Source organism: Corvus hawaiiensis, chromosome 18 (assembly GCF_020740725.1).
Source record: "Corvus hawaiiensis isolate bCorHaw1 chromosome 18, bCorHaw1.pri.cur, whole genome shotgun sequence".
Classification (NCBI taxonomy): Eukaryota; Metazoa; Chordata; class Aves; order Passeriformes; family Corvidae; genus Corvus; species Corvus hawaiiensis.
In genome coordinates, this window is record NC_063230.1 from 6,220,690 (window position 1) to 6,246,493 (window position 25,804).

At 40.8% G+C, this 25,804-nt stretch overlaps 1 protein-coding gene across 6 annotated transcripts in view; it reads right to left on the reverse strand.

The window, feature by feature from the left end:
- The window catches only part of CABIN1 (calcineurin binding protein 1), a 107,669-nt gene that overhangs the window by 23,361 nt on the left and 58,504 nt on the right, over positions 1-25,804 (reverse strand). For all 6 annotated transcript variants that reach the window (XM_048323221.1, XM_048323219.1, XM_048323220.1 and 3 more), the window contains exons 31-34: positions 7,316-7,479; positions 5,213-5,309; positions 3,349-3,990; positions 2,818-2,892 (exon numbers count right to left, since the gene is read on the reverse strand). In XM_048323221.1, coding sequence (XP_048179178.1) covers positions 2,818-2,892; positions 3,349-3,990; positions 5,213-5,309; positions 7,316-7,479 — 978 coding nt within the window. The remainder of the gene's footprint in view (positions 1-2,817; positions 2,893-3,348; positions 3,991-5,212; positions 5,310-7,315; positions 7,480-25,804) is intronic.

Below are 25,804 nucleotides of genomic sequence, written 5' to 3' on the forward strand. Positions count from 1 at the left end.
TTCTCCCTCAACAAGGCCTCCTTCATATTCCATTTCCAGGGACCATTAATTTCATATGAAAATCACAGTTGGCAAGACTAAAAATATAACTCAGAGCAATAGATGACTGCTTTCAGGATCTCTGCAAATCTTTTAGATAACATTCTCAGATAGAAAAATCAAAGAAAAGAACAAGAAACCTTCAAATGCTGCTTGATCAGAAAGTCAGTTAATCTCCAGTGTAACTTTAGTTACTTGACTACTAATGACACAGCAACCACCACTGGATTTCAGCCCATTTGATACACGTATATCAAAAGTCTTGTTCACACTTAAGAACTTAAACTGCAAAGGACAAAAAGTGGAGGAATTGCTTTTGGCCACACCTGTTCTCTACAACAGCATTAATATCAGCACTTAAGAATGTTGCATCACCACTCTGTAAACTGTGAACCAAAATGTGCTGAAGTTGATGAATCTATCACTTAAAAAAAGTATTAATATGGAATACTGAAAGAAATGTCCCAGCAACTTACGTAGAATACAGTTTTATATCAGTTACTGGAATCTCCCTATGGAAAACACTCCAATTTCTCCAGTCCCCCAGGAGCACTGGAACTTATCATAGCAAGGTTTTGTACCACTTTTTCTGCCTTCTTCAAAGCTGGAAGCCAACCTTTCTAAGCCACTTTCCATGTTTTTAGCTGACTTTGTAGAAGGTGATGTGCCTCTCATTGGCTTGAAACATGTTAACAGTGCATCACTCGTGACGACTACAGAGGATTTCTGAAACCAAGTCAAAGGGTCACAGCATTGCCAAGCTATTAAAAAGATTAGATCTCATCACAAAAGTGTAAGGACCCACTTTGTCCAGTTCTGCTTACTGATTGCTGTAGTGTTTCCTGCTTGTGCCTGAAGAGGCAGAGAAGTAGATTTTAACACAGTTGTTAAATACTTAGGTTAAAAACTGACTGGTCTGGAAGAAAGTAGAAAAGCCAGAATTTAAGTAATGCCTAATTTTAGTAGCAAGTGAAAACTTTCATAAAGAAACCATATAATGCCTGGAACTGTAAAATACAACAGCCAGCTGAGAAAGACATATATCAAGGTGGATTCTGTGCTCACTTTTTTTTTTTTTTACTGTCAATTTCTTGGATAAGTGACTGAAGGCCACTTATTTGCAGGCCCTGCAAACCCACTCAAACTATCCAGGAACAAAGCATTTCCCTGGGCTGCAGCAGCTCTATACATGACATCATTTGCTTACAGAAGGCAAATACTTGCCAATTTTAAATAAAACAGGATTCAGGCTGTTGAAAACAGACAGATGTCTACAAGAGTGGCTATTCCTGTGTCTCCACACTAATTCATAGTGCTATACGAGCAGCTTCACACAGCTTGCAAGATCCTGCTAGAAGCAGATGAAAATGATACTGCAGGATGTAATAAGCTCGTTAGCTGGGACTGCTTCCTAAAAGGGAAAGCTTCCAAGCTTCCAAGTGCAGCATGTTAAGGGGTATGTTTTATTTCAAGTGATTTAACAGGAAGTCTTACTGCTTCCAGTGCTGTTAAATTCAAGCTCACCTATTGTGTCTACACTAAAGATTAGTTTGTGTGTAGGTTTTTCACCATTCTCACATTTTGTCACATGCCTGAGTAACCACTGACTCTGCTGGAAGAGCTTGAATAGCAATCACATTCCCAGAACCTTCAAGAAAGCCCAGCAAGGAACTGGGCTGACACACGAGAATTTGGGGAGTGTTTTTTAAAAAGGTGAACACATCCAAAAAAGCAACGGTAGCATTACTTTTTAAAGAAGCTTATTAGCAAATTCTTTTTATTTTGAAGTCATAAATCACAGTGTGATGACGTCTATTTTTTCCCCAAAATAAACTGAAAAAGGCTTACCATGCTGAGCTAACATTTATTTATTAAAAAAAATTTAAACCTGAAATACCAGACTACAAGCAAGCAAACATGTCTACTAGAATAAATACTTCTCTTGACATTTCTGTTCATTTCTATAGTTCAATGGAACAATGTTACTGACTTCCTGAGGGGCACAAATTGGAGAAAGTTACTTCCGTGAAAACCTAACAAAGAAAAAAACCTATCATTTCTCTTACATCCTCTCCTATTACTCTGCTAAGAGGTGCACTATACAAAAGCACATTTTAACTGAAGAAAAATTATGGAAAATACAGATCTAGTAAATACTTTGGGGCTGCAAAATGAATACCACTGAATATGTCATTCATCCAGTTTTCTTCTTGGCTTTGATTTCACATTAAGGACAGATAAATAATGATCCCTTTAAAGCCCTTATAATTGTTTGCTGGATAAACCCAGAAACTACAAACTAAAAACAAACTGAGTAACAGTTTGTTTTTAACAGAGTTAAAATCAGATTCTCAAACATGCACGTTGAAAGAAAAGCTATCTGGTATCTCTGGAGCAGAGTGCAATGTTAGCAAGGGAAGAGCTGATGAGGTTGTAGCCCTTAAGGAGCAGAGAGAAGTAATTACCACCCATGAAACGCTGGGATATGACGTGGACATCAGGAAAATTGTAGTGTGCCATAAATATTTCAATTTGAAGATGGTTTGGGGTTTCCCCAACAGCTTTTGAGCACGAAAACTATTCTTCAAGCCTGACATAAACAGTAGCAATGACCCTAATAAAGGGGATGATCCTCCTACTAATGTAGCCCAACTTATCTTAGATGACACCAATACAAGGAAAGTAGGTATTTCTAGGTGCTGCAGACACTGAGCAACAGATTTGCCTGTACAGACTCATAAAAGCTTGTTAGCAGCAGTCAAAGGCTTCAGAGCTTACCTGTTTCTGTGCTGATGCTCCCATATGCACCTGGCAAAACTTGACTGCCTGTTCAAGTGCTGCTTCTTCATCCACCTGAACACAGAATCACAACTAATGAAGTAATAATTACTTAGCTAATGTATAAATCTAATTAAATTGAGATGAAATGGGGATGTAGAGCATGGGAGCAAGGGGAAGAAGCAGTACTTCTACAGCAGAACGCTGACCTTAATTTACTGAGGAGCATATATCCCAAGATAAATACTCAGCTCTCTCAATTCAAACTAACATTTAGCAGGAACAAATACCACATAACTGGTACTACAGCTCTTAACTCATTTCAGAAATTTAGTTTCAAAACATGGAGGGTCCTACTCCCCATCCGCAGCAACGGTCTTGTCAAGAGAATGGTTCTTTGGGAGATGTTTATCTCCCCAAGTTTTAAACAGATACAGGGCCTATTTTATACTGCTTGGTTTAGCAATTCCTGTTATATCCTAAAACCATGTCTGAGGCCACATAGAGAAATGACAATTAGTCATACAATACCTGCTTAATCAGCATGTACGTTTCAGACATGATCTTCTCAATTCTGCCCAGATCATAGGCCATAACCTTCTGACCTTGCTGCCAGACTCGATAAGCATCAAGCAGAAGTGTTTTTCCAGACTCCACATCCTCAAGTAATTTCCTCTTCCTGCTTGACCTCTGGACAGGTTCTTCTGTAGGTACTGCTTGCACTATTCCTTTGGCTGCCTGCTGCTGGTGTTTTGAGCTGATACTTAGCTCTTCCAAGGAAAGTTCTGGAGTCCGGCTCTCTGGAGCTCTGTCCTTTGAGATCCTGCTGGACTGGGGACGGTCTGGCTCACTGCGTTTACATGAGGAATCAATTTTTTCAGGGTCATTGGAATAGCCATCAAAATCCATAGGCTCAACTGAGCCAGGACCAGGAAGCTCTTTAATCTCCTTGTCATTCCTGTCCTCTTGCTCCAATACGTCCATAGCATTGGGAATTTGTCCCTGGGTCACTTCCTTTACTCCATTTTCAGTACTATGTACTACTCCATCTGATAAAACTGGCTTTTTGGGAAGGACATCTTTTCCCTCTTCAGCACTAGTTTTATTGGAGACGTCTGTTGTCATCCTTCCTGAAGCAAGGCTAGAAGACTTGGAACCCTGATCTTCTGAAACCTTAATAAAAGAAGTCATTCTTCTCTGTTATCATTGAAATCAGAAAGCATTTGAGCGCAGCTGTGACTATCATAAATATTGACACATACCTTTCATTATTGCTTCTGCTGAAGAAAATGCATTTATTCTATGTTCATTCTTTTTTGTTCCTTAATATTAATTAATCCAGGCCTCAAATCTTACAATTAGAAGTATTTTAATACGTGAAAACACCACAGAGAAGTGTCAGCAGCTCAGGCTGAACTGAAGCCACAATGTTTATTTTCCCTCACTACTTCAGTCCATGCTAAGGGATCCATCTAAATGAAATGCAAGGTTTTAATTGCACAAATTTTTCTTCTAACATATTGAAATCAAAACCAAACCTGTTTCTTTTGGCAGCTGCAGATCAACCTCAAATTTAAGAATCTTTCCTATCGTTCATACATAACCTTCTGGTAAATAGATCAAGAAGTAGGCAAAACCCTGCTATAGTATTTTAATTTTTGTACCTTTACTTCGGTGATGTTCCAAAGGTAGAAAACCTCAGTACATCATCTCTTCTTTCAAAAATTGATAATGATACAATTCTTCCATCCAGATTTATGAACAAACTATTTCATACACAGAGTTCCAGGGTTCTTGAGGATGTTTTCATTTAATTTGTTAAACCTGCAGTCTATTAACTTGGAAAACCCTTAGGAACAAGTTCTTCCTTGAATGTATTTACCAAGTAAAGCTCCAATATCCAGATCCCTTAACCTGGAAACTGATTAGCTTCTATATGACCGTTAAAAACTAAATCTAGATTACAATTATATGTAATAATGAGTGTGGTGCTGTCAAGGACTAGCAGTGAAAAGTGGCTAGGCATGTAAGACCGAGTTATCTGTTTTGCAAGAGGAATCTTAGTTCATTTTTAAAGGAAATTTTCTATAGATCCCACCCGAAAATGGAGCTCTTGTACACTACATGTATCTACCATTATTTGAAGATTAAGCAACAGTCAGACCAAACTTACTGCAATCCATTTTTAAAAACTGTATTTGTTACTGAATTTCAAAACCAAAAAACAACAATGCTGGAAGAAAATTTTCTGTGTAGTGGCATATAAAGAAAAGGCATTAGAAGTAAGTGCTTATAAATGTAGCCCTTCAGTCTCAGGAGATCTAAGGAATAAGTAAACTGAACACTGCAAAACCTAATTACTAAATTACAACCATGAAGTGCAATGCTGCCTCACCTGTGTGAGATCGTTGAGAGTGTCCTCCAGCACTTTCACTGTGAGCACAAAGGCTTGTTGGGCCAGAACCTGGCGATCTGCATCACGCAAGTACTTCCTGTGCCACAGCAAGAGAGCAGAAATGAAGTTAACTGCCAAAAGCTTACAGGACTCTAAAAGCAAGAACCAGTACATTGAAAGAAAAACAAGAAAAAGCCAACACAACAACTTTAAAACAAGAAGAAAGCAAACAAAACATATACAGGTGCATATTGAAATATAACAATACAGGGATATAACATTTTAGCTCTGTTTCCCTCCACTTCTCCCCTTACCACAAGCATCAAAGATGACACAAACAAAGCAGAAGACAGCATGGGCTACAAACAGAGGGAAGGGGAGAAATGGGAAAACACCAAACAACCAAACCCAGAGCAAACCAAGCAACCAGATTTACAGTTTTCTTGTATAAAGCCTTCTGTGCCCCTCAAATACCAGCTTTTAATTCAATCCTTTTTTTTGAAAAGGAGTATTATAGTTACACAAAGCTATGTTGAACTCTCAGGTGATTTTCATGTTCTGGATAAAGCGTGCATGTGAGATTAAGGACATCAGCAAATCCTCTCTCTTTGATCATATCAGCTGCCTTTGAACCTAGGATTTTTAGAGCTAACACATGGGTGTGCTACTACCTTTTTTCCTAGTTAGTATTACAAAAAAATTATATTGTATGTGTAAAACATTCACTCCATAGCTTCATTTAATTTACTAAAGCACTATAATTTCAATGTATTCTGACACAGTTTTAGTCTGCTTTCAAGGAAAACCCTTCCAGCTGTCAATTCCACCTAATCAAGTTTAATGGAAAACTTAATTTCTATTTCAGAATTAGCTGGTTTTATTGAGAGGGCTACAAATCAAGTAAATAACTTTGAAGGGTACTATTTCAGTCAGAAGGCCAACATTTTTAATGCACATATTTCCTCTCTATGATTTTAGGTTAATTTGGTAATTTTGTACCTTTTGTCTGAAAAGCAAACCATAAACATCTGACTCCTCATTAGTTCAGTAATAACTAAAACCTCCCTATTTTTAAAAATAGGGCTGTTCCAAGCATATACCAGACACACCCAGAATATCTGCACTGCTAAGTTCCTCTAATGATTGCAGCTCACCATGGCTGGCACCAGCTGATCCAACATGTCAAATTATTTGTTTTTTGAATTCAGTCTAGACTTATAAATAACATAGTATTTTTAGTACAGCTATGGGCTTGCTTAGGACAGAATTTAAACCTTCTATGGTCCAGCTCTTCTGATATGCTAAAAGTCAAAGTATTTTTGCCCTCAAGTTTGCTGAACAAGTGGTGACATATTCCCAGACACACTACAATCCATGCAAATTCACATGCACTCACACTCAAAAACACATGAAGAAACCTTCAATGCCTCCAACTTATTGCCATCAATCATTCAAGTTTCATTTCTTAAGCATTTGCCAGAGACTCATTTCAACATTTCCCACAGGGCAACCTACTAGAATTTTACCTCAGTTGCTTCTGTGTTTTCCTTGGATGTTTATTATGGTCTTCCCATTGATAGGAATCCACATATAGCTCACATTAATAGCTTCTTTTTTCTTAAATAAGGTTAATGCAATTAAAATTAGATCACCCCCTGAACAGGATAAGCTTTTTAAATAGCATCAGCTGCCAAGAGGTACATAACCATTGTTCAGTCCATCAAGGATTACAGGAAGGCAGGATGCTGGGCCGTGACCTCCTGCGCTGGACTCAGCTCTTATGCAAGAGCGAGCAGAGGGTGCACAAATCACAGCATTCTGTTTCCCCAGCGAATCCCTCCACGTGACACAACACCTCTGTAAGCCTGTTAAGGCACCTCTAAGGCTGCTCTGAGTTGCAACAGAAATGCAGAGAAACTCTAGGCTGTATTAAAGAATCGTAATCCTGAGAAAAATTAACCATCATTCCACTATATTCCCAAGGGAATCTGTCTAAAGACTTTTTTTCCTAAACAAAGAACAGCTTTAAATAAAATAGTCATACAGTGAACAAAATATATTCAAAGCTTTAAAAAGTAATGGCTTAAAATAAATCTATCGTACTTTCCCTGATCAGGGGTCCTCTGCAGCATAGATGAGACTTTGAGCAAGGTGTTGTAATCCTTTAGCTGTGACAGCACATTCAGCAACAGGACAATTGAGCGGTTCATATGAGACGCAAAACTGCCCGGGCGGTCGATCTCATCCACGGGGATGCGCCAGATTCCCTGCAGAGAAAGGAAAAGAAACATTTAAAGAGGGATCCAACTGAAAAGGACAGAACCATGAAAATATGCGTCAGATTCTACAGCATGTTGAATTGCACTGAGGGCCAGCGGAATAATGGACAGACAAAAGTTGTGGTCCCACAGATTTAGATCTAGATTTGAAGTCAACTGACTCCTGCCAGTAGCAAAAGAGGAAGGCTCGCAGAAGCCACAGCACACCTTCTACATATGCTTGTGAACTATTCCAAGAAAAAGCAAGCAAAGCCCAAATAATATTGTGCCTTTTTTCTTCAGTGTCAATGAACATGCCCTACTAAGCCAAAGCTCAACTACCAAAAATATAAGGAGTAACTTGAAGTAAGTTTTCCTAGCCTGAAAGCTGTTAATATGCGGTCACAGCAAGTTTCTATCTTCAAGTAATCTGTTACTAAAAATCTTAGGAACTTGATTAGTGCCTTGACATCATCAGTGTTCACTATGGACTAAGCAGTCCAATAGGAATCATCAGATTCCTCAGCAGAATCCATTTTCCAGTGGCAGATGCAAATACTTGGCCATACATCCTGATCCTTCTAATTAAATTTCTGGGACAAGGGAATCTTTGGAGAGCAAGGCTGGAGACTGATAGGAAATATAATTTAGTTAGGGTTAGCCAGCTCAGATTTTGCCATGTGTAATAAATCTAACGAGATTGTTTTCAGGCGTTTATTGGTGGATGCTGACAGCATCCTAGTCAGCCACACCTGAAAAAATGAACTGCACATACTACCATGCTTGCACGTTAGGATGGGACTTAAATTATGATCATTCACAAAAACTGCTCTTGCATTAGTGAAAACCCTTCCCTCATGCTTTATTCGGTTCTGAAGCTTTTCCTGTAGTAGCTTTCTAAGATGAAAATCTTCTGATCATGTAAACAATTTTGTGACAAGGCAGGAAAGAATAGTCTCATTCATAGGAGTACCTGACTGAGAATGAGCTTGGCTTTCCAAACCTGTTCAGAGAGCAGGATATACAAATATTTACTCCTTTATCCTTGTTTAAAGGTCTTGTTTCGATTTGTTTAGCTTTACTTTCAGTGTGATCAAAACTCTTCAGAACTTAATACAAAGTGGAAGCAAAGAAAATTATTACTGCAATCACAAATGACATTTGACCAGAAAAGCAGACCCATAACCCCCTAAAATGGACCCTACCCCTGCATGTCTGCAGAAAATCTGTAGTTCCACTCCATAAGATGTATAAGAACCCAGGAAAAAACAACACAGAAGTATCAGTCGTTTAGTATCAGTGTTTTTACATGAAAAAACATGTAACAGTGTTACATGCAAAGCAAAACCCAATGGCTTCACCTAGATATAATGCACAGACTAATCTGCCAAATTTTCTTGGTTTTGCTTTTCCTCATGCTCTCTGCTCTTACTCCCGGGCAATCACAATAAAGATGTTCTTCCTCTTTGCTCCCTGAAGCTTTCTTTCAAACTCTTTTTGTAGCTTTCCTTTTCCAGAATGTACCTAAAACCGTACCATGATCAAGCCCCAGGCACAACCGTCACTTCCTCCTATTCCCAACAACCAATGTCCACAAACACCTCCTGTGGCCTGGTGGCCAAGAGCTCATCTGCTCAGGGAGCTCAGCAGCTCCCAAGCACATAGAGATCGTGCAGCTAACAGCTCTGTAAACCAGTACATACTTCTGTTTAAATAGACATGCTTTTTCTTCCCCCAGACCGTACAATGGCTTTCCTTTCAGGCTACAGATGAAACACACATTCTGGAGCTGCTATTTTTTGCTTTTCTGCACGTATGTAAACTGGGTTTCTGCCAAATCCCAAACAAGTGAATGCCTCATAATGGCACCACATTGCAACAACCTACTTAGCCAATTTAACTACACAAAACAATTTATGGTCAACTACAGCATGCTGTAGGAGTGGAATACTGCCAGTGCGTAGGTAGGTTCCTGGTCTTTTTCAGCATTATCTCATCCTTCATTTGAATCAGGAGGATCACTTGGATCAGATACCGTATCTGGAATTAGTTGGAAATAATTTTGCAGCCCCTTCTCACATATCCCATGTATACATTTTAATGCTACCCTGGAAATTACAATAATGTATTAGAACCATTTTCAATGACAGAATATACAAACTGCATCCAGAAAGCCAGGAAAAAGTCCCTCAGATAGAAACAAAGTTGTGTGTTTTGAAGAATGCTTCTACAACAGGGCACATTAGAAGAGTTTAAATTAAAACTCACGTTAGGGGTATTCAAGTTTACCACTGCAATTACAAAAGTAGGACTGATTTTGAAAGGAAAGTCACTAACTTTTCATGTGTTGACTTGCAGCTTTATAAATGCAAAACAGCAATAGATAGGTGCCCAATGTTACATACCTGCCTATTCCACAGGCAGCTTCGAGCCAAAAGCAGAAAGAAACCCGCCATCAGAGCAATCTTCATTCCATCACTGTGATTTTATTAAGCAATATGCAAAACACTGATGTTAAAGTGAGTTTATCAGAATTTATTTCATGAGTCATATTGAACTTTTAAGACTGCGATTGCAGTCAGAATCTAAAGAATGTCTGCTTTAAATCTCTCCCAAAGAGAAGATTAACAAAGCCCATCAGGTATTAATTTTTCCTTCCTAAATATCAATAAACTTCAGGAAGAATACTTCTGAATTCAGATAACACACTGCAACTTTTTTTAAGAAGCTCAATGTTAGGTTTTTATTATTTTTAACAAAGCTTAAGAAATATACAAATGCAAAACTTGTAAAGATATAACTGGGGAGACCACCAGGAAATATTATTCAGTTTGACTAAAATAAAAGGTTTTATATCACCACTTGAAAACTGAGATTTGTTAGCAAAGTACCTCTCTTGAAAGTACATTCACAGAGGAGTGCAGATCCTTTTGACAACAATTTCCAGTTCTTTGAAAGGTTTTCTTACTGATTATCGCCACTCACAGTACCTGACCAAATGTCTCCAGCTCTGGCCACCAAAAGGATTTTACATCCAATGCCCACTCCTGTTTGCTGGCCACCATTCCTGAAAGGTTCTCCTCCCCGGGGCCACAGCCAGCAGAGCTGTTTACACCAAACCAGAGGAAGGAGTGAGACACTTCCAACAACTCCGAAATGCCTCTCAAGATCCAAAACATCAGGCTGCTCTCCATGCCTTCCTGGGAAAACAAACATGCTGCAAGAGTGGGGGCGGGGGAAGCCTGACACACACTGCTAAGAAAAAAATAAATCTGGGAGTAGTGAAAATCCTGCAGAGAACTTAATACTGAATGTTACATTAAATACAAAATTGAATAATGAAGCCAGTCTACCATAATCCTGGTGACATTTTTACAATTCTTTTTCAGCTTGGAATTGCTGCTCTGCCTCCCCTTGCAGAACTGCAGGCCCAGGAGGTAGGTGAGCAGAAGAGGACGGTGCTGTGAGCAGAGCTGCAGCACTGTGGTACTTTCTAGTTCAGTCACTGAAAATAGAAAGGAAGGAAGTGCTTATTATTCCTCCACGCTGCTTACTCCAGAACTTTAGGGGAGGGGATTCCCTGGGGTTTAGGAATGCCTCTCTGAGGAGGAGAGGCTGACAGATCCCAGCAAACCCCAAATTTCCCTGGGGATGGCTGCTGCTGCCACGGCACAGCTCCAGGGTAAGCCATTTTCTAAGCAGAGATCAAACTTTACTCTCTCAGTGCTCGGTGGCTTTGTTTCTTAATGAAATGGAGAAACACAAGTCATGCCTCAGATGATCCAATTCACATATAACAAGCGAACACATAAAACCCACACTGCCACAAATAAAGACTTCCCATTACTTAACTCCCTCTTTTTAATCCTTTTTTTTTTTTTTCCCCAAGGGGTCCAGGAAGTTCAAGTTGCACTACATACAACAAACTGGATTCCAAGAGACCAAACCAAAACCAAACACTTCTTTATTTGTCAGTCTCAGTAATGTCCTGCTAAGAGCCCTTAGTAAAAACAAATATGATTTAAATATTATTTTAAGATTGCCAGAAAGTGTGACAAAACTAGCAAACTAACTAATTAAGTGGTGCAGGGAAGGCACCAATTAATAATGCAACATCCTACATGGTATTTCAAAGTCATGAAGTTGAAATAAGCACACCTGTATAATCCCTGGAAAGCTCACACTTTCCTAAACTTTCTAAAGTCTATGCTTTTATACAGGGTTAAGCACAACATACTGAAATACTAGTTTTACTCATGTCCTGTCTTCTTAGTTACTTATATCATTTTAATGTCTTGCTCTGGGTGCCTGCAGAGGAAAGGAGTATGGTTCAAGCCGAACAAATTCAACACACAGGATTTGAGACCTCTCTATTTTAAGAAGGTACACCACAGACCCCTGAATACCCCCACTTTTCTCTGTAAGCATTGCTTTATTTAGTGCTCAAGTTGGGGAGCGTGTCTTTGCCTGACTCACGACTTCCTGCTACTTCTGAGTGTAACCATTAAAACCACTTCCCCCTCCCCCATTTAGCAAATTACTAAACCATCTTTCCTCATCCAATCTTAACATGCTCCCATATCTCTTATTATTTTACTCTGTCACCTGATTTGGACTTTTCTTCTTTTCTACAAATAATTCTATTATTTTTCTTCCTCAATTCCTCATTTCATCCACACTGCTATTCAGCAGGTAATGGAACAATTCTGCCTCTGTGAACAGGAATGCGAGTGGGCACAAAAGTATTAAGAAAGGAAAGCAGCTACATTCAGAGTATTAAAACTATTATCTGCAGAGACCTGTGTCATCAAGTAACCCTTGCTTCCTGTAACTTAGCCAATTTCAGGAAAATCTTACCAACTTTTTCAGACTATAGTTATTACATAGTACAGTAACAGAATATAAAAAAAAAGTATGATAATAAATAAATTATATTTTATCGGCCCAGAAAAGAAACAGAAATAAAGGCAAAACTGCAGCAACCTCCTTTCAGTAAGCCAAGAACAAGCAGGATTACAATTGCTAGTCTATAAGGCAAATATTGTCAATTCCCTATTTTCTTATCTTTTAAACACACACCCACTTGGAAATAAAAAAACCAGCATGTATGCATTTTGGAAGAACTGTGGAATTCTGTAAGGTTATTTCAGCAAAACAGAAGTAAGAAAAAATATTGACAAATGGAAGTGCTCCACATGTTCCAATCATCATATGCAGATAAAGAAACATAGTGGACAATTTTCACCTCTTATTTCTCTCTTCAAAATACAATGTATTTGCAGAGCCTTAAATTTCAGACTTTTCAATTTCCAGAACATTTTACAGTTGACTTGACATTAAGTTAGTTTTAACCCTATGAAAAGAACACCCAAGCCACAGCCACTTGGGAGACTGAGCATGAGTCAGGGACATACACACAGGAGGCAGGGAAAAGGAATGATTACCTTGCTGCATAAGCAATTACATAAAACCAGAAATGCCTTGTTAAGAAGATGAGTTAGAAGTTCAGGTGGAACTAATGAAACAGAAACTGAGGGCTACAGATGGCCTTTGCAGAGCTTTGGGTTTGGCTATTTGCCAGGCAGAATCTAGAGGTTTATGTTCACCCGGTCAGGAGGCTTGAGGAGTTTTTACTCAGATGGTTCCCATGTACCATGTGATTTCACAACCATGTCAACAGAAAGTCACATCACTTTTTTTTTTTTAAAGGGAAACAGCTAACTAGACTGTAAGAAAAGGAAATAAAGAAACCGTTCTACTGCATGGCTATGACGGAAAGAAAGACAAAGAAAAGTAAGGAGAAGCAACAGACCAGTCTCTTAAAACCTGTTTTGAAGGTGCAGTCCTGCTCAAACAATAACACAGCTGCACTCCCTCCGGAGCTCTGCACCAGTGTGCCTCAGGCAGACATCACCCACATGAAAATCCAGCAAACACAGAAGGTGTGTGCATAATGCATCATCCTCTGGATGAAGGGGGTTGCTCCCTGCACTGCTTTTCCACGTTAACACCAACAGTGCCGGGGCAGTATTTTTCTCCACTAAACAAGAATTCCCTCTTGTTTAGTCCCTCATTCCTCTAACCTGCAAATCTGGGATGCTAAAGCAAAAGTGGATTTGAAGATAAAGCTGTAGAACACTGACTTTTTTCCCCTTTTTTCTATTGCCAACATTAACAAAGGTTACCTTTTGGACAGCTGGACAACTTCTCAAGCTGGAAGGTCAGTTACTGATAAAAAGACTTTGGAACAAGTTACTTAACTACATTTATCATCTTTCCTCTGTAAGTTCCTCCCTTTTACCAACTGTATTTTAGGAGAAAGAAAAAAAGAGATTGGTTAGGAAGTAAATTACCAGCAGTTAAGTTTCATTCACTGTGTCTTGCAGACAATTCAAGGTTGCCAAAGGGATGAAGAAGAGCAGAAGTCATCCAGAGATTTAGTCAGGCACTTCCACTTGCTCAACAGAAAACACTGAGGAGAGTCTCCTCATCCATGTTGGAATTTCAGATTCTGCCTTTGTTACTTCAGTATCCTTTTTTGGGGTACATTTTGGTTTTATGTCATGTCCCCGTCTCAAAGAGTTTGGCATTTTTTCTTTGGGAGGATATAAAGCACAGAAATCCAGAGAACACAGACTGCTTCTAAATCTTCTAACACGCAAATAACTTGATGCAGAAACCTAATAAAAGAATATGAAATCTTTTATAGGAAAACCCTTTACCAGAATTTTGAACTTCTTTAGTCATTTTCTGGGGCCAGATGTGGGAAGACTTCTATACCACCAAAATAAATGGCTAGCAGGGCACATCTAGACAGTGACAGGGGTTCTGGTTTCGCCTAATAAACAGCCTTTCCTTGTTTTAAGAGGCTTTTTCTGCTAAGAACTTTTCTGTGTATCTGCTACAACCAGACTGCCTGGCATCAGATGCAAATGGTATTCAAAGCTAATGAAACAAGCTTGGTACAGTCCATCCATCAGCCTGGAAGTGGGTGGGCTTCTGCCTTAGCCCCCTGAAGAGATAAGCAAACTTTTTTTTTTACAACATGCGGCATTAATTTAATCTAACTCCACACGTCTCTGATATAGACACATACATTTAATAGCACCACCCAGAAACCTTTTACAGAGGGAAAAAGGCATTTAGGGGATGTGGCTCCCCTGAGCTATTACTGGCTCCACTTCAGGATGAGATGAATTACAAGCTACAAACATCTACTTCCTTTCAACACAAAGAGGGATGACTAAGTCATAAAAGATGACAAATGTTAGGGGGCATAAATGACAACTAGAAACCAGGTGGTTCTGGTCTCTATCAGTGGCAAACCAAGGCTGAGCCCCACCATTCAGTCTTACTCCTAAAGGAGGTGCTGCAGAACCAGAGAACTGGCTTTAACACAGAGCTGGGAGAAACTGTTGGTTCCCAGAGAATGGCAAGTTTAAGGATTATGAGATTTTTTTTCACCCAAACACTTCTGTCACTACGGTGATTGTCCCCATCTCCCCAGAGGTACAAAGTAAACAGCCAGTAGTGTACATGAACTGTAACTGGTATTATTTGGCAGAAGGAACGTTACCTGGGGATTCCACCTGGAGTACTGTGTCCAGCTCTGGGGTCCTCAGCACAGCAAAGACATCGAGCCACTGAAGTGGGTCCAGAGGAGGCCACAAAAGATGATCAGAGGGCTGGAGCACCTCTGCTGTGAGGAAAGGCTGAGAGAGCTGGGGTTGTTCAGCCTGGAGAACACCGACTCCAGGAAGGCCTCATAGTGGCCTTTCAATACTTAAAAGGGGCCTTTAAGAAAAATGGGGACAAACTTTTTAGCAGGGCCTGTCACGACAGGACAAGGGGCAATGGTTTTAAATTAAAGAAGGACTGATCTAGGTGAGATGTAATGAAAAACTTATTTCACAATGAGGGTGGCAAAACACTGGCACAGACTGCCCAGAGCAGTGGGCAGATGGATGCCCCATCTCTGGAAACCTTCATGGCCAGATTGTACAGGGCTTGGAACAACCTCATCTGGTTGAAGATGTCCCTGTTCTTTGCAGGAGATTTGGACTGGATGACCTTTAAAGGTCTCTTACAACCCAAACTATTCTCTGATTCTACAATTCTGTGATTCTACCTCAGCCTAATTTTAAGAAATTTGAAAATTGCTTCAGAACACAGAACTATCAGCTATCATTTCTGACTACATCTTGTAGCACCCAAAAATAGTGAACCTGGCACAGAGCATTATTAAGGTTATTCTGACAGCATTCCTGCCTTAAAAGATGGCATGGGCAGTACAGCATAACAAAGCCTCCATCTTCTAGTGCAGTATATACAATACGAGAAAGGAAAGTAGGACAAGAACTTCGTAACGTTAAGTGCTATGCTAATTGTTGAGATTCAGCACACTGTTAATGTGGAATTAAGAGTTGTTCAGAGATTCTTAATGCTGCAACACTGCAGTAAGGGTCTCCATCTCCTCCTTGTACAGGATGTCGCGTTCTACTATTTCAGCCTGAAATCCTTCAGACTTGAAGGATTTGAAGAAACACATTTTCACCTACTTAAATACCAAGTTTTAGATGTAAATTACTGATTATCCAATACATAAAGACTCATTGATTTTGAGTATCTTAAACTAGGCTGTCAAGAGTGCTAAAAAGTTATCTTACCAAAATAGTCCAGTTTTTATGCCAACACAACCCGGTCTTCAATCCTACATTGCTTGCTTTTCAACAAACAAAATGCTTAACTGCCCACTCCCACCCAACAGCTGACATCCAGCATCCCTGCACTGACAGCAAAAAGTGTCTTTCAGCTTTTACTCTCCTCAACATAATGACACACAGAGTAAAATATCAAGATGAGAGTCTATAAAATCCCACTGTTTGCAAAATATTTCAGCATGTTCATAAAATGCTTAGAAAAAGTGACATCATTACAGCTATATCACTGTGTTAAGACTCAAAGTCTCAGAAAACATCAAAAGCTAGAGGGCTAGATCAGCAGCACAGAGGAAAATGCCCATTTCAGAAAACAATACTGATCAAGCACTCAGTGCTGACAGTTTCTTGTCAGTACTAAATCACTAGAATCCATGGCATTAGGGGATCCTGCTGAAAGAGATCTTTGAGCCTGAAGGAACATAAATCAAAAGGTCCAGAAAATGCTTGCTACTAATTTCCATCACAATTTTTGAAAACAGAAGACCCTCTATAGCAGCATCACGTGTCAGTTCATAAAATACAATCAAGTGATGACCTTTAAAACTGGAAGATATATCACTATAATTTTACCTTGATACAAAATTACATCTTCATAAAAACTACCTAGAAACATTCTCCTTAAAATACCTGCTGGCTAAGATGCATCTTTCAGACAAACACTTTTACCTCAGAGTACTGTCAGTGACCATACAGCCACATCACCTTGGCGGCCACTTAGGCACTTTTCAAAAGAGTACATTTTTCTTCAGTGACCTGTTGGGTAGCTTTTCTCAACTGACCCCAGTAAGTAAGAAAAGGTTCAAGGTGACACAACACAGAATCATATTTGTGTACTGTACATACTGAAACTTGGTCAGAAAAGGGCCACGTCATTACTCAGAAGTGACAAATCCATATGTAACAACTACTCTGGTTAGGTCCTGGCAATTTTCTTTAAAGCTATTATGACCTTAGATTCACGTTCAGTAGTTTATAAGCCACAGACTTCGAAACACACATAGGTAGAGGGTTTTGCAGCTTATTTAGGAACAAATCAAGATTATGAAAAAAGCTAGTAAACTTCACTGAATAGATTGTGAAGTCATTTTCAAAAGTTAAACGAGCTGCATATTGGAACTTAATGAAGAACTGTCAGTACTTTTAACAGCACGAATATAAACAAGCACTACCAACCAGGATGAAATATAAAATGCAATACATACCAGGAATAGTACTAAAAAAAAATACACTCAACTGTTCACTATTGGAAAACACTTTTGGAAAGTGACAAGAATGGCATGTTCCATGACAGGCCAGTATTTTGGTATGTGCACACAATCTGGAAGCACAGAGAAATACTTGAATCTTTTGTCAATGTTGAGAAGAAAAAAAGCAATGAAAAGCTGAAGGGAACAAAAATTTAAACTCCTCTAGAGTTGTAACAGAGGTAAAGTGACAGCAGGAGCTAGCAGAAAAGCCTTTCAAACCAGAATCCTGTAAGATCTAACTAGGGTTCCCTGCTCCTTTTTCTAATGCCAGTTCTAGAAAGACTTGTGTTTGTAAACACATGACTTAATTCGTATTGGAAGGTCACAGCTCTGTCTGAGGTTTCATACTGGCTTAGGAATGACAGAAGTACACATCCTGGATTTCAAACAGTTTGTCAGCTGAAGTTGAGGGCAGGAAGCAGCTTATTTGAAATAGGTAGTAAGAAACAAATACCCCATAATAGAGGTTATGAACCAGAAAAAGACATAGGCAGTGGTAAAGCCTTGGAGAAGACATACTCCTCTCCAACAACTAAAGCTCTACATGAGTTTGCACATTTCGTCCCCAACAATTAAGAGCCTCAAATTAAGCCATTAGGAGCTGACAAGTAATTAATTTCATTATCTCTTTTTCCCTCACTACAGCAGAATCCACAGAACACTTCCCTTCTCTGTCTAGCAAGTGGAGGCCCTGAAGGAATCCTGACGGCTATAAAAGGTAAAAAAATCTCTTTCTGTTATGTACCCCACAGCTAATCTCAAGTATCTTTTCTCCTCTGATACAGGAATTCATGCAGCAAAAAAGAATTTCATTAACTCTATTTTTCAAGTATTTTACCTTTTTTCTGAGGGGAGGACATATATGTGTGTTAACACCTTATGCTGTCTTGCTTTCAGACACTCCCAGGGCTTCCTCAGAAAGGCAAAAGCAGTTCTTTATCCAGTTGTTAAGAGTTAGTGGAAATGCTTAATTCAAGTAAACATTTAAGCAGCAGCCTGCCTAGAACCCCAACTAAAGTTGACTGATCTTTGATAACACCAGAGGAACAAGACATTGCAGGGAAGCAATAATTCAATTACCCTATTTACAGTAACATAAATCACAGTATACACAGGGGAGCTTCAATATTCAACCAGCAGCAGTACTACAACAGCTTCATCTAACACAGGGCACGGCAGTGTCTCAGATCAGCAGAAGACAGGGCACAGTCTGCTGGTGGTTGATTTCAACGATACTGTGAGATAGAAATTATTTGAGAACAACCGGAGTAATTATTGAGGGGGAGGAGGAGTTAGGAAGGCCTCAACATTTAGAGTATTTCAGACTCCAATAAAGATGCTAAAAACACACAACAGTCCTATTACTGAAAACAGTATCTGGGTATTCAAGATGTCAACCTGAATATGCTCCAATAGAAAAGACACAACTTGCAGCTCCCTGGGTAATAAAATCCTCTACAGCATATGCTTTAATTCCTAGATCTGCTTCATGCAAAATGCCCTCAGCACACTCAAAAAACTGCCATTGCACAAATAAACAGAGGCTGCAGTAAATTAAAAAAACAGAAACATGGAGCTGCCACAGCCAATGCCGCAAACAGCATGTGTGGCACTTGCTTTATGCACAATACCAGAATTTACTGCAATTAAGACATACGTTCTAAAATTATAAACACGTGACCAGACAAAGCTGACTGGTTTTTAACAAACTGCTAATTAAATTGGAATCCTCTTATCCTCTCTCTCTCTCTCTTTAGCTGAATGAAGCAGCAACTGTTACAGCATAGTAGCTCATGCAAAATAGACACTGAACAACAGGCTTTCCTGTTAGGTCACCGTTAAGCAGGGGAATCTCCCGTGTGCGCCTGGCTCTCGTAGCAGAGCAGGGAGCGCACAGCAGAGAGCACAGCTGGGCTGCTCTGTGCCAGACTGGATTCTTAGAGACCTACCGGCTCTTCGCTCTTCGAGACATGAAAGCCGCCCCTCACAAGCTTTAGGGCTGGATTGAAAACGAGGGTGCTAAGTAATTCATCCCACCCAGGGGGTGGAGGAAGGAGAAATACCAAACAATGCAGACCGAATCAAACAAAAATCCCTCACCCTTTCGTCCCCCCTTCCAAACTTCTCTCGACTCCTCCGTTTCCCATCGCCCTTAGGATTTTCCTGTGCAGCAAAGCAGCTCTGTTCAGCCTCTAACCGCAGGCGAACCGAACTAATGAAATAAGTATTTCTCAACCACGACGGCAAATGTCATCAGATCCCATATCCCTCCCCCTAGCTCGGAGCTGGGAAGAGCCCAGCGGCGCCCGCAGCTCGCCCAGTATCGGGGAAGGGATTCCCCTCAGGTCACGGCCAGCTGCTCCGGAGGGTTTGAGTACCCGGGGGCAAGCGGAATGGGAGAGGGCAAAGGCACGGCACACCGAGGAACGCCCTACAGCGCAGGGGGGCCGGCAGCTGTATGTGCTGCTGCGGGCAGAGACACCGAACTTCCTCCAGCACCGCATCTGTCCCCGCCGGAGCTCCCGGCCTCCCCGCGGGGCATCACCCGCAGCCCGGCGCGCTGGCGGCCCGCCCGCCAGCCCCGGGCTCCCCGCGCGGCGGTGGGAGCGTGTGCGTGGGGGAAGTTCCCCCCGAGCCGCCCCCCGCACTCACCATCACCGAGGCGCGGGCTGGCTCCGCCGGAGTTCCCCGGCAGCCGCGGAGCCGGAGCGCGCCCGCCCCCGCTCGGGCCCCCGCGCCGCCCCCGCGCCTCCACCTGACCGCCCCCGCCCGGCTCACACTTCCTCTCGCACCGGAGTTGCCCGAGCCCTGGAAGCCGCATACCTCGGATTTCCTGCCACCGCGGATAGTTATTTATTTTATTTCTCCCTCTGTCTTCGCCGCCGGGAGGCTGCGGGCCGGGGCCGGCCGTGCCTGACAAGAGGATGTCGGTGCCGGTTACCGCCGAGCCTGGCTCGCAGCCATCCCGCTTAGGGTAACGGAGCGAACAGCTGCCGCTGTCGGTTCGCGAGCATTAATAAAAACCAGTTATCTGCTCCCACCTGTCCGCCAAACCTTCCCGAAATATTCCCTGACCCAGTTTAACCCCGCGGGTGCCGCTTCACCGCCCTTCACCTCGCCGCCACCGAAGGCCCGTCCGTGACCTATTTTTCCCCGGCGCGGCCGGCTGGCTGCGCTGCCCGCAGCGCCGAGGCGGCGGGGCCCGCCGGGATGCTCGGAGCGGCGGAGCGCGGCCGCCCGCCACCGGCCGCCTCCCCGCCGCAGCTGCCGCCATGGCCGGGCGCGGGGCCGCCCCCGCAGGCGGCAGAGCCCGCACCGCTGTGCGCTCGCCCCCGCGGGGCCACACCGCAGCTCCCCCGCACGGCACCGACACGCGGCGCGGCGGCCTCGGACCATTCTCCCGTGCTGCCGCTGTCGCATCGTCCCCTCTCCAGCTCCTGCGGTACCGAGGGTGCTGCTGGCACCGTTCTCGCACCAGTCCTTTGCCACTTCTTTCATTACATCCTTCTGCCTTTCTCAAACTATTTGAAGGGAAAAACAAAGATCTCCCCTTGTCCTTTCCCCCGGACTTCCCTCTCCCTACTTTTGATTATTTCGTCAATCCCCACCCAAAACGTGTGCCAGTGCACTGCCGACCTCAGTCCATGTAATCCTGCCTCACAAACTCACTGATACAGCTTTCTCAATCTCAGTTTACCACAGCTAAACCCATCTTCTTTTCCCAGACACTGATCCAGGCTCTGCTCCAGATTACGTTCATCTCAAAAGTTTAAACATTTTATCTTTGCTTGCTCCTTTCTCTCACTTTTGCAAGCAGGGCAATTGCTTTGACCTCTTCCTTGCCGTTCTAAGCATTGCAGGGACTTGGTTCAGTTTGGTTTTTTTCCCTCTCCCACTTAATAGGATTATTCTGAAATGATCAAAATCCATCCTCTTTACTAACACCTCAGGTTTAATACCTTGCTTCTCAACTACGACAGTCCCCACATGCTAGGTAGAAGGCAGGTGCTAACATTATCTTCTTTTCCCATCATTTTAGCCACTTTTAACCCATCTTTTCATTTCTTCATGTTCCTATTTTCTTAGCACAGCAATTCAAGGGTTCTCACGTTGAAAGCCACTTTGCCACTTCCTACTTGTTTGCATACATCATATACATACTTTCATGCTTAACAGCATCTTGAAAAAGTAGCTAAAGAATAATTCAGCTATCATCTTTACCTTCTATAAAATTATATTAATCAACAATACCCTGTATCTATGTCTCCACTTAAACTGTAAGAGAGAGTTTTTCTTATTTTAAAGCTAAGATTTCACTATGGGCATTACCACTCTCTAAAATAAACCATGTCTTCATTGCCTCTCACACCTTTCCACCAAAGGCAATAACAAACTCTATACTGATTAACAACACAGTTCTGACACTACCATTTCAAAAATCCATTAACCTTTACTCTTTTGACTGCATAACACAGATTTACATTTTAAATACAGAACTGGAATGAATACTTACTTTCTATGTATTCAAGCAAATAGGCTTCTTTCTGACCTGCCCTTTTTCATCTGCTCCTTTAGTCACAGTAGAGCTCCTATCTCCCCAATTACACTGGGGCTTTTTCCTATGTATTGTCATTTTTTATGCAAATTAAGTAGTTTGTGTACCTGGAATTAAATACACTGTTGGTGTTCATTAATTTGAAATTATCTCTTTATCTTTAAAGTTTAAAAGGGTATGTTTTTTTACCACATATTATCTTTCATTCTGTCCAATTCCAAAGGTTTCTTATCAGTTTTTTGTCTCTCTGACCAGCATTTTCATAATCACCATGGTATTTCCCATGTTTGCATTGCAGACTCCTACAGCATACATTAGTCAGTTGTCTGAACCATCACAAGCAGAATGAATTTTGAATATTTGCATATGCAGGTGTACATAACTTACAATGCTACTGAGCAAAATAATTCCGAATTAGTTACCTAAGGTAAAAAATACATCTGCTCGATGAAGGGTAAGTGGCATCCCCTGTACCTGTGGGAACCAACAACATGCCACAGGATTTTCATATTCTGGCTATGGGACATGTTACAGAGATGCTCCAAATTCAGGAGGGTTGTGAAAAGTAAGTGGATAAAACCACCTGGTGCTCATAGAAAGGGACTAAACCTTTGGTGCTCACGTCAGAAATGTCCTTGAGTTATTCACAGGCACCCACACACATCCCCATAAGCTGCAGCCCTGGTTCAGGCAGTCCTGCTCCCAGCGCTGCCTGCTCCAGTTCCTGCAGAGCATGGCTGGCACCATCCCACCAGCATTTTTGGTTCAGACTTAACACCACGTAAAATCAAAGGCCTTTTCACTCATTACTTTTATACTGAGCAGTATTTAGGACACTATTTAAGTCTTCTGGCTGATTAAGGGTAAAAGATTATATACTATTTTCTTATTTTATTAGTTGGAGACACTGTGCAAATGAGGGCTGTAGAAACAGCTGACATTTACTGCTTTTTAAGCTTAATTTAGGTGATATAGGAACAAAACAATGTAGCTTTATGCATCTCGGCAAGGAAGGATGGATGGGAAAAAGACTGACAGAGCAATTACAGGGAACTTGAAACATGCCCAGAGTCAACAAGATGACCTAACATTTGTCCTTTTAAAAACAAATACTCAAAATGAATAGTTTCAGCTCAGCAAACCATCTCTGAGAAAGAAAAACAATCATCCTAGGTGCAACTGGTAATCCTCAAAGATCATGTCCTATACTTGTCCTTCAGTTATGGGAAAGCAGGAGTGCAAAGCACTATTCCAGACCATCAAAACTGAGAAGTTTGTATTGCACTCTGTGTTTCCTGCTTTGAGTCTCATTTAAATTTTGTTTAAAAATCGTCTCTTCAAATCAATAACCATCAGAAAAAGTCTGATGAACACCTCAGCCAGAATCACCTACAGGATGTGAGCTCTAGCACATGCTCTCCAGTGCCACAATACTAGGAGCCAGATGGAAATGATTTTACACTTCTGTACACTGGGATTTCTCCATGAAATGTTCTAGGGTGAATAATGAATGTTCAGAAAGATTGCAGGCCTCTCTGCACTGTTGAGATAAGGGTGCCAGTTTTCCTTGCAAACACAGCATATGAGTTTGTTAAGGTAATTTGAAATTCTGTTCCATTTTCAAATATTTTTTTTTCAGTTTGAAGGATATGCACTGTAAAGCCTAGCACAAACTCTATTTCCACTTAGCAGAAGTAGATTTCACCTCTTGTTTTTAAGGAAAAAGGACATTGTTTTCACTTACAGATGACTTTTTTTTTCCTTGTTGAGATGAGAGTAATCTCAAGTTTCCAGTTCAGTGCAAGTCCTACAGGAACTACAAAGTATCATTCCTCCAGCAGCAGTATTTGCCTCCTTTAACTCAGGTATTTTCAATCTTGCAAACAGTCAGATAACAACAGCTACCAGACTGAAATATTTGCCTAGAAATCCCTGTCTAATTCAGTGGTAAATTTTGTGGTCTTCCACAAGTATTTTCCAGGAAAATTTCTCTTTTCCATCAGTGCTGGAACTGAATTTGATGGAATTTTATACCTGAAAAACTTGCTCAAGAGCAGCAATTTCTACAGATAAAGCTATTATTTTGGGAATTTCAGAGGGACTATATGCTGTCTGTCTAGAGACAAACAAATCATATCAAATTATTTATCTACACACTACATTTAAACTGTTCTCAAAAGGGCAAATGGAAGAAGCCTAAGTGCAAATGGAAAAATGGGAGAGGAGTATGTCAAAAGGTGTCAATAGGAATAAATGAAGCCTAAAGGAGACTTGGAACAGAAATCTGCAGTTCATCGTCTTGTTGTCTTCACCTTGCTGCCCACATACTTAAAAGACTTCAGATTCAGATTCATCTCCTGGTGGGCCTTTCATTTTGTCAGCTCCAGTCTTCTGCTGGAGACAGCTCTCAGACAGAAGTTTTCAGGAAGAAAGACACTTTTCTTTGCTTTACCTTATTGATTTGAGAACATACAGAGGCAGGAAATTTTATTCTGGCTCAATTATTCACAAAAAGCAAGCACAGACTTGTCAGATTTTGAAGGGAGGAAAGTGACATATTGAGAAGACAGTGACAAAATAACCCAGAAAATAGGCCTACATGGGAATGGTTTACCTGCCTGCCCTGTCACAGTGATGCTCAGCCCAGAAAACAGTATCTGTGGCTTCTAGCAAAGATTTCAGAAAGAGAGCAATACTCACTGACTACTCATTTACATAGAAGAAACCCACCCTTCTTCCTAAAATTGTTTCTCCCATATTTTGTCAGCAGGGTCACATTTACTGATTCTTTAGGATTACTAAATCCTAGGCTGAGAACTCCCCAGGCAGGAAATGTGCAGGGCAGTTAAGTCCTGTCTATATGTCTCCTCTTTTCTTTCCTAATTCAAATCCTTTTGCTTTCTAAGTGCCTGGGTGACAAGGGGCACAACTTGAAATAATAACTTTTATGGCACAGGAGTTGGTATTTCTGAATGTCAGCAAGGGCAACTGACTTTTCTGAAATTTCACATCAAGACACTGACGATCTCCAAAGCAATCAACACTGGGTTTTTTGGTAAAATTCTTCATTTGAAATTCTGTAACACAACCTAGCAATGCTGAGAATCCAAGCCCGTTTCCTGATCAAGACTTCCTCCAGCTGGAACACACTCACTGCTGTTAATTTTAAATTTCAGTCAGTTTCTAATGCTTTTATAGCTTAGTGTTCTGTTTATAAACTATATAGAACACTGCTTATTTGCTCAAGGAATTTAAATATTGAAAAGAAGTTTTTTTAAAAAAACATTTAGTAAAAGCTTAAGCTTCCAAAATCTTTGTTTGAAATAAGCTTAACTTTCAGAAAATGTGTACATGGTTGCACGTTTTCTTTGAAACACTGAAAAATGCTAAGTATTATTTTTGTTGGTCCTGAAAGTAATGTTCTCTTTAGTATAAATAATTCAGAAAAATACTTTTGCTTTCGTATTAATTGGAAAAAAAAAGACAATGAAAATACCCTGACCTGAAACCTGCTGGGAAGTAAGTAATTTTCAGTAAGACCTTTAGTACAGAGCTGTCAGTCTAAGGGCAAACAAAGCCATATGTTTTTCTTTCAAGCCTGTTGGAAAAACTACTGTGTTACAGGCATGAAAACAGCACCTTTATGTGTCATTAAATACAATTTTTAAGGATTAAGTTTATCCCATTGTCAGTATTTCAGCCTACAAAGTATTTGGAATGTGCATTTCATTTCCACACTTACATTCCCTTTATGAGTATTTTCTCTTATGCTACCAAGAAAACACCTTTGAAATCATTGCACTGCATTCACA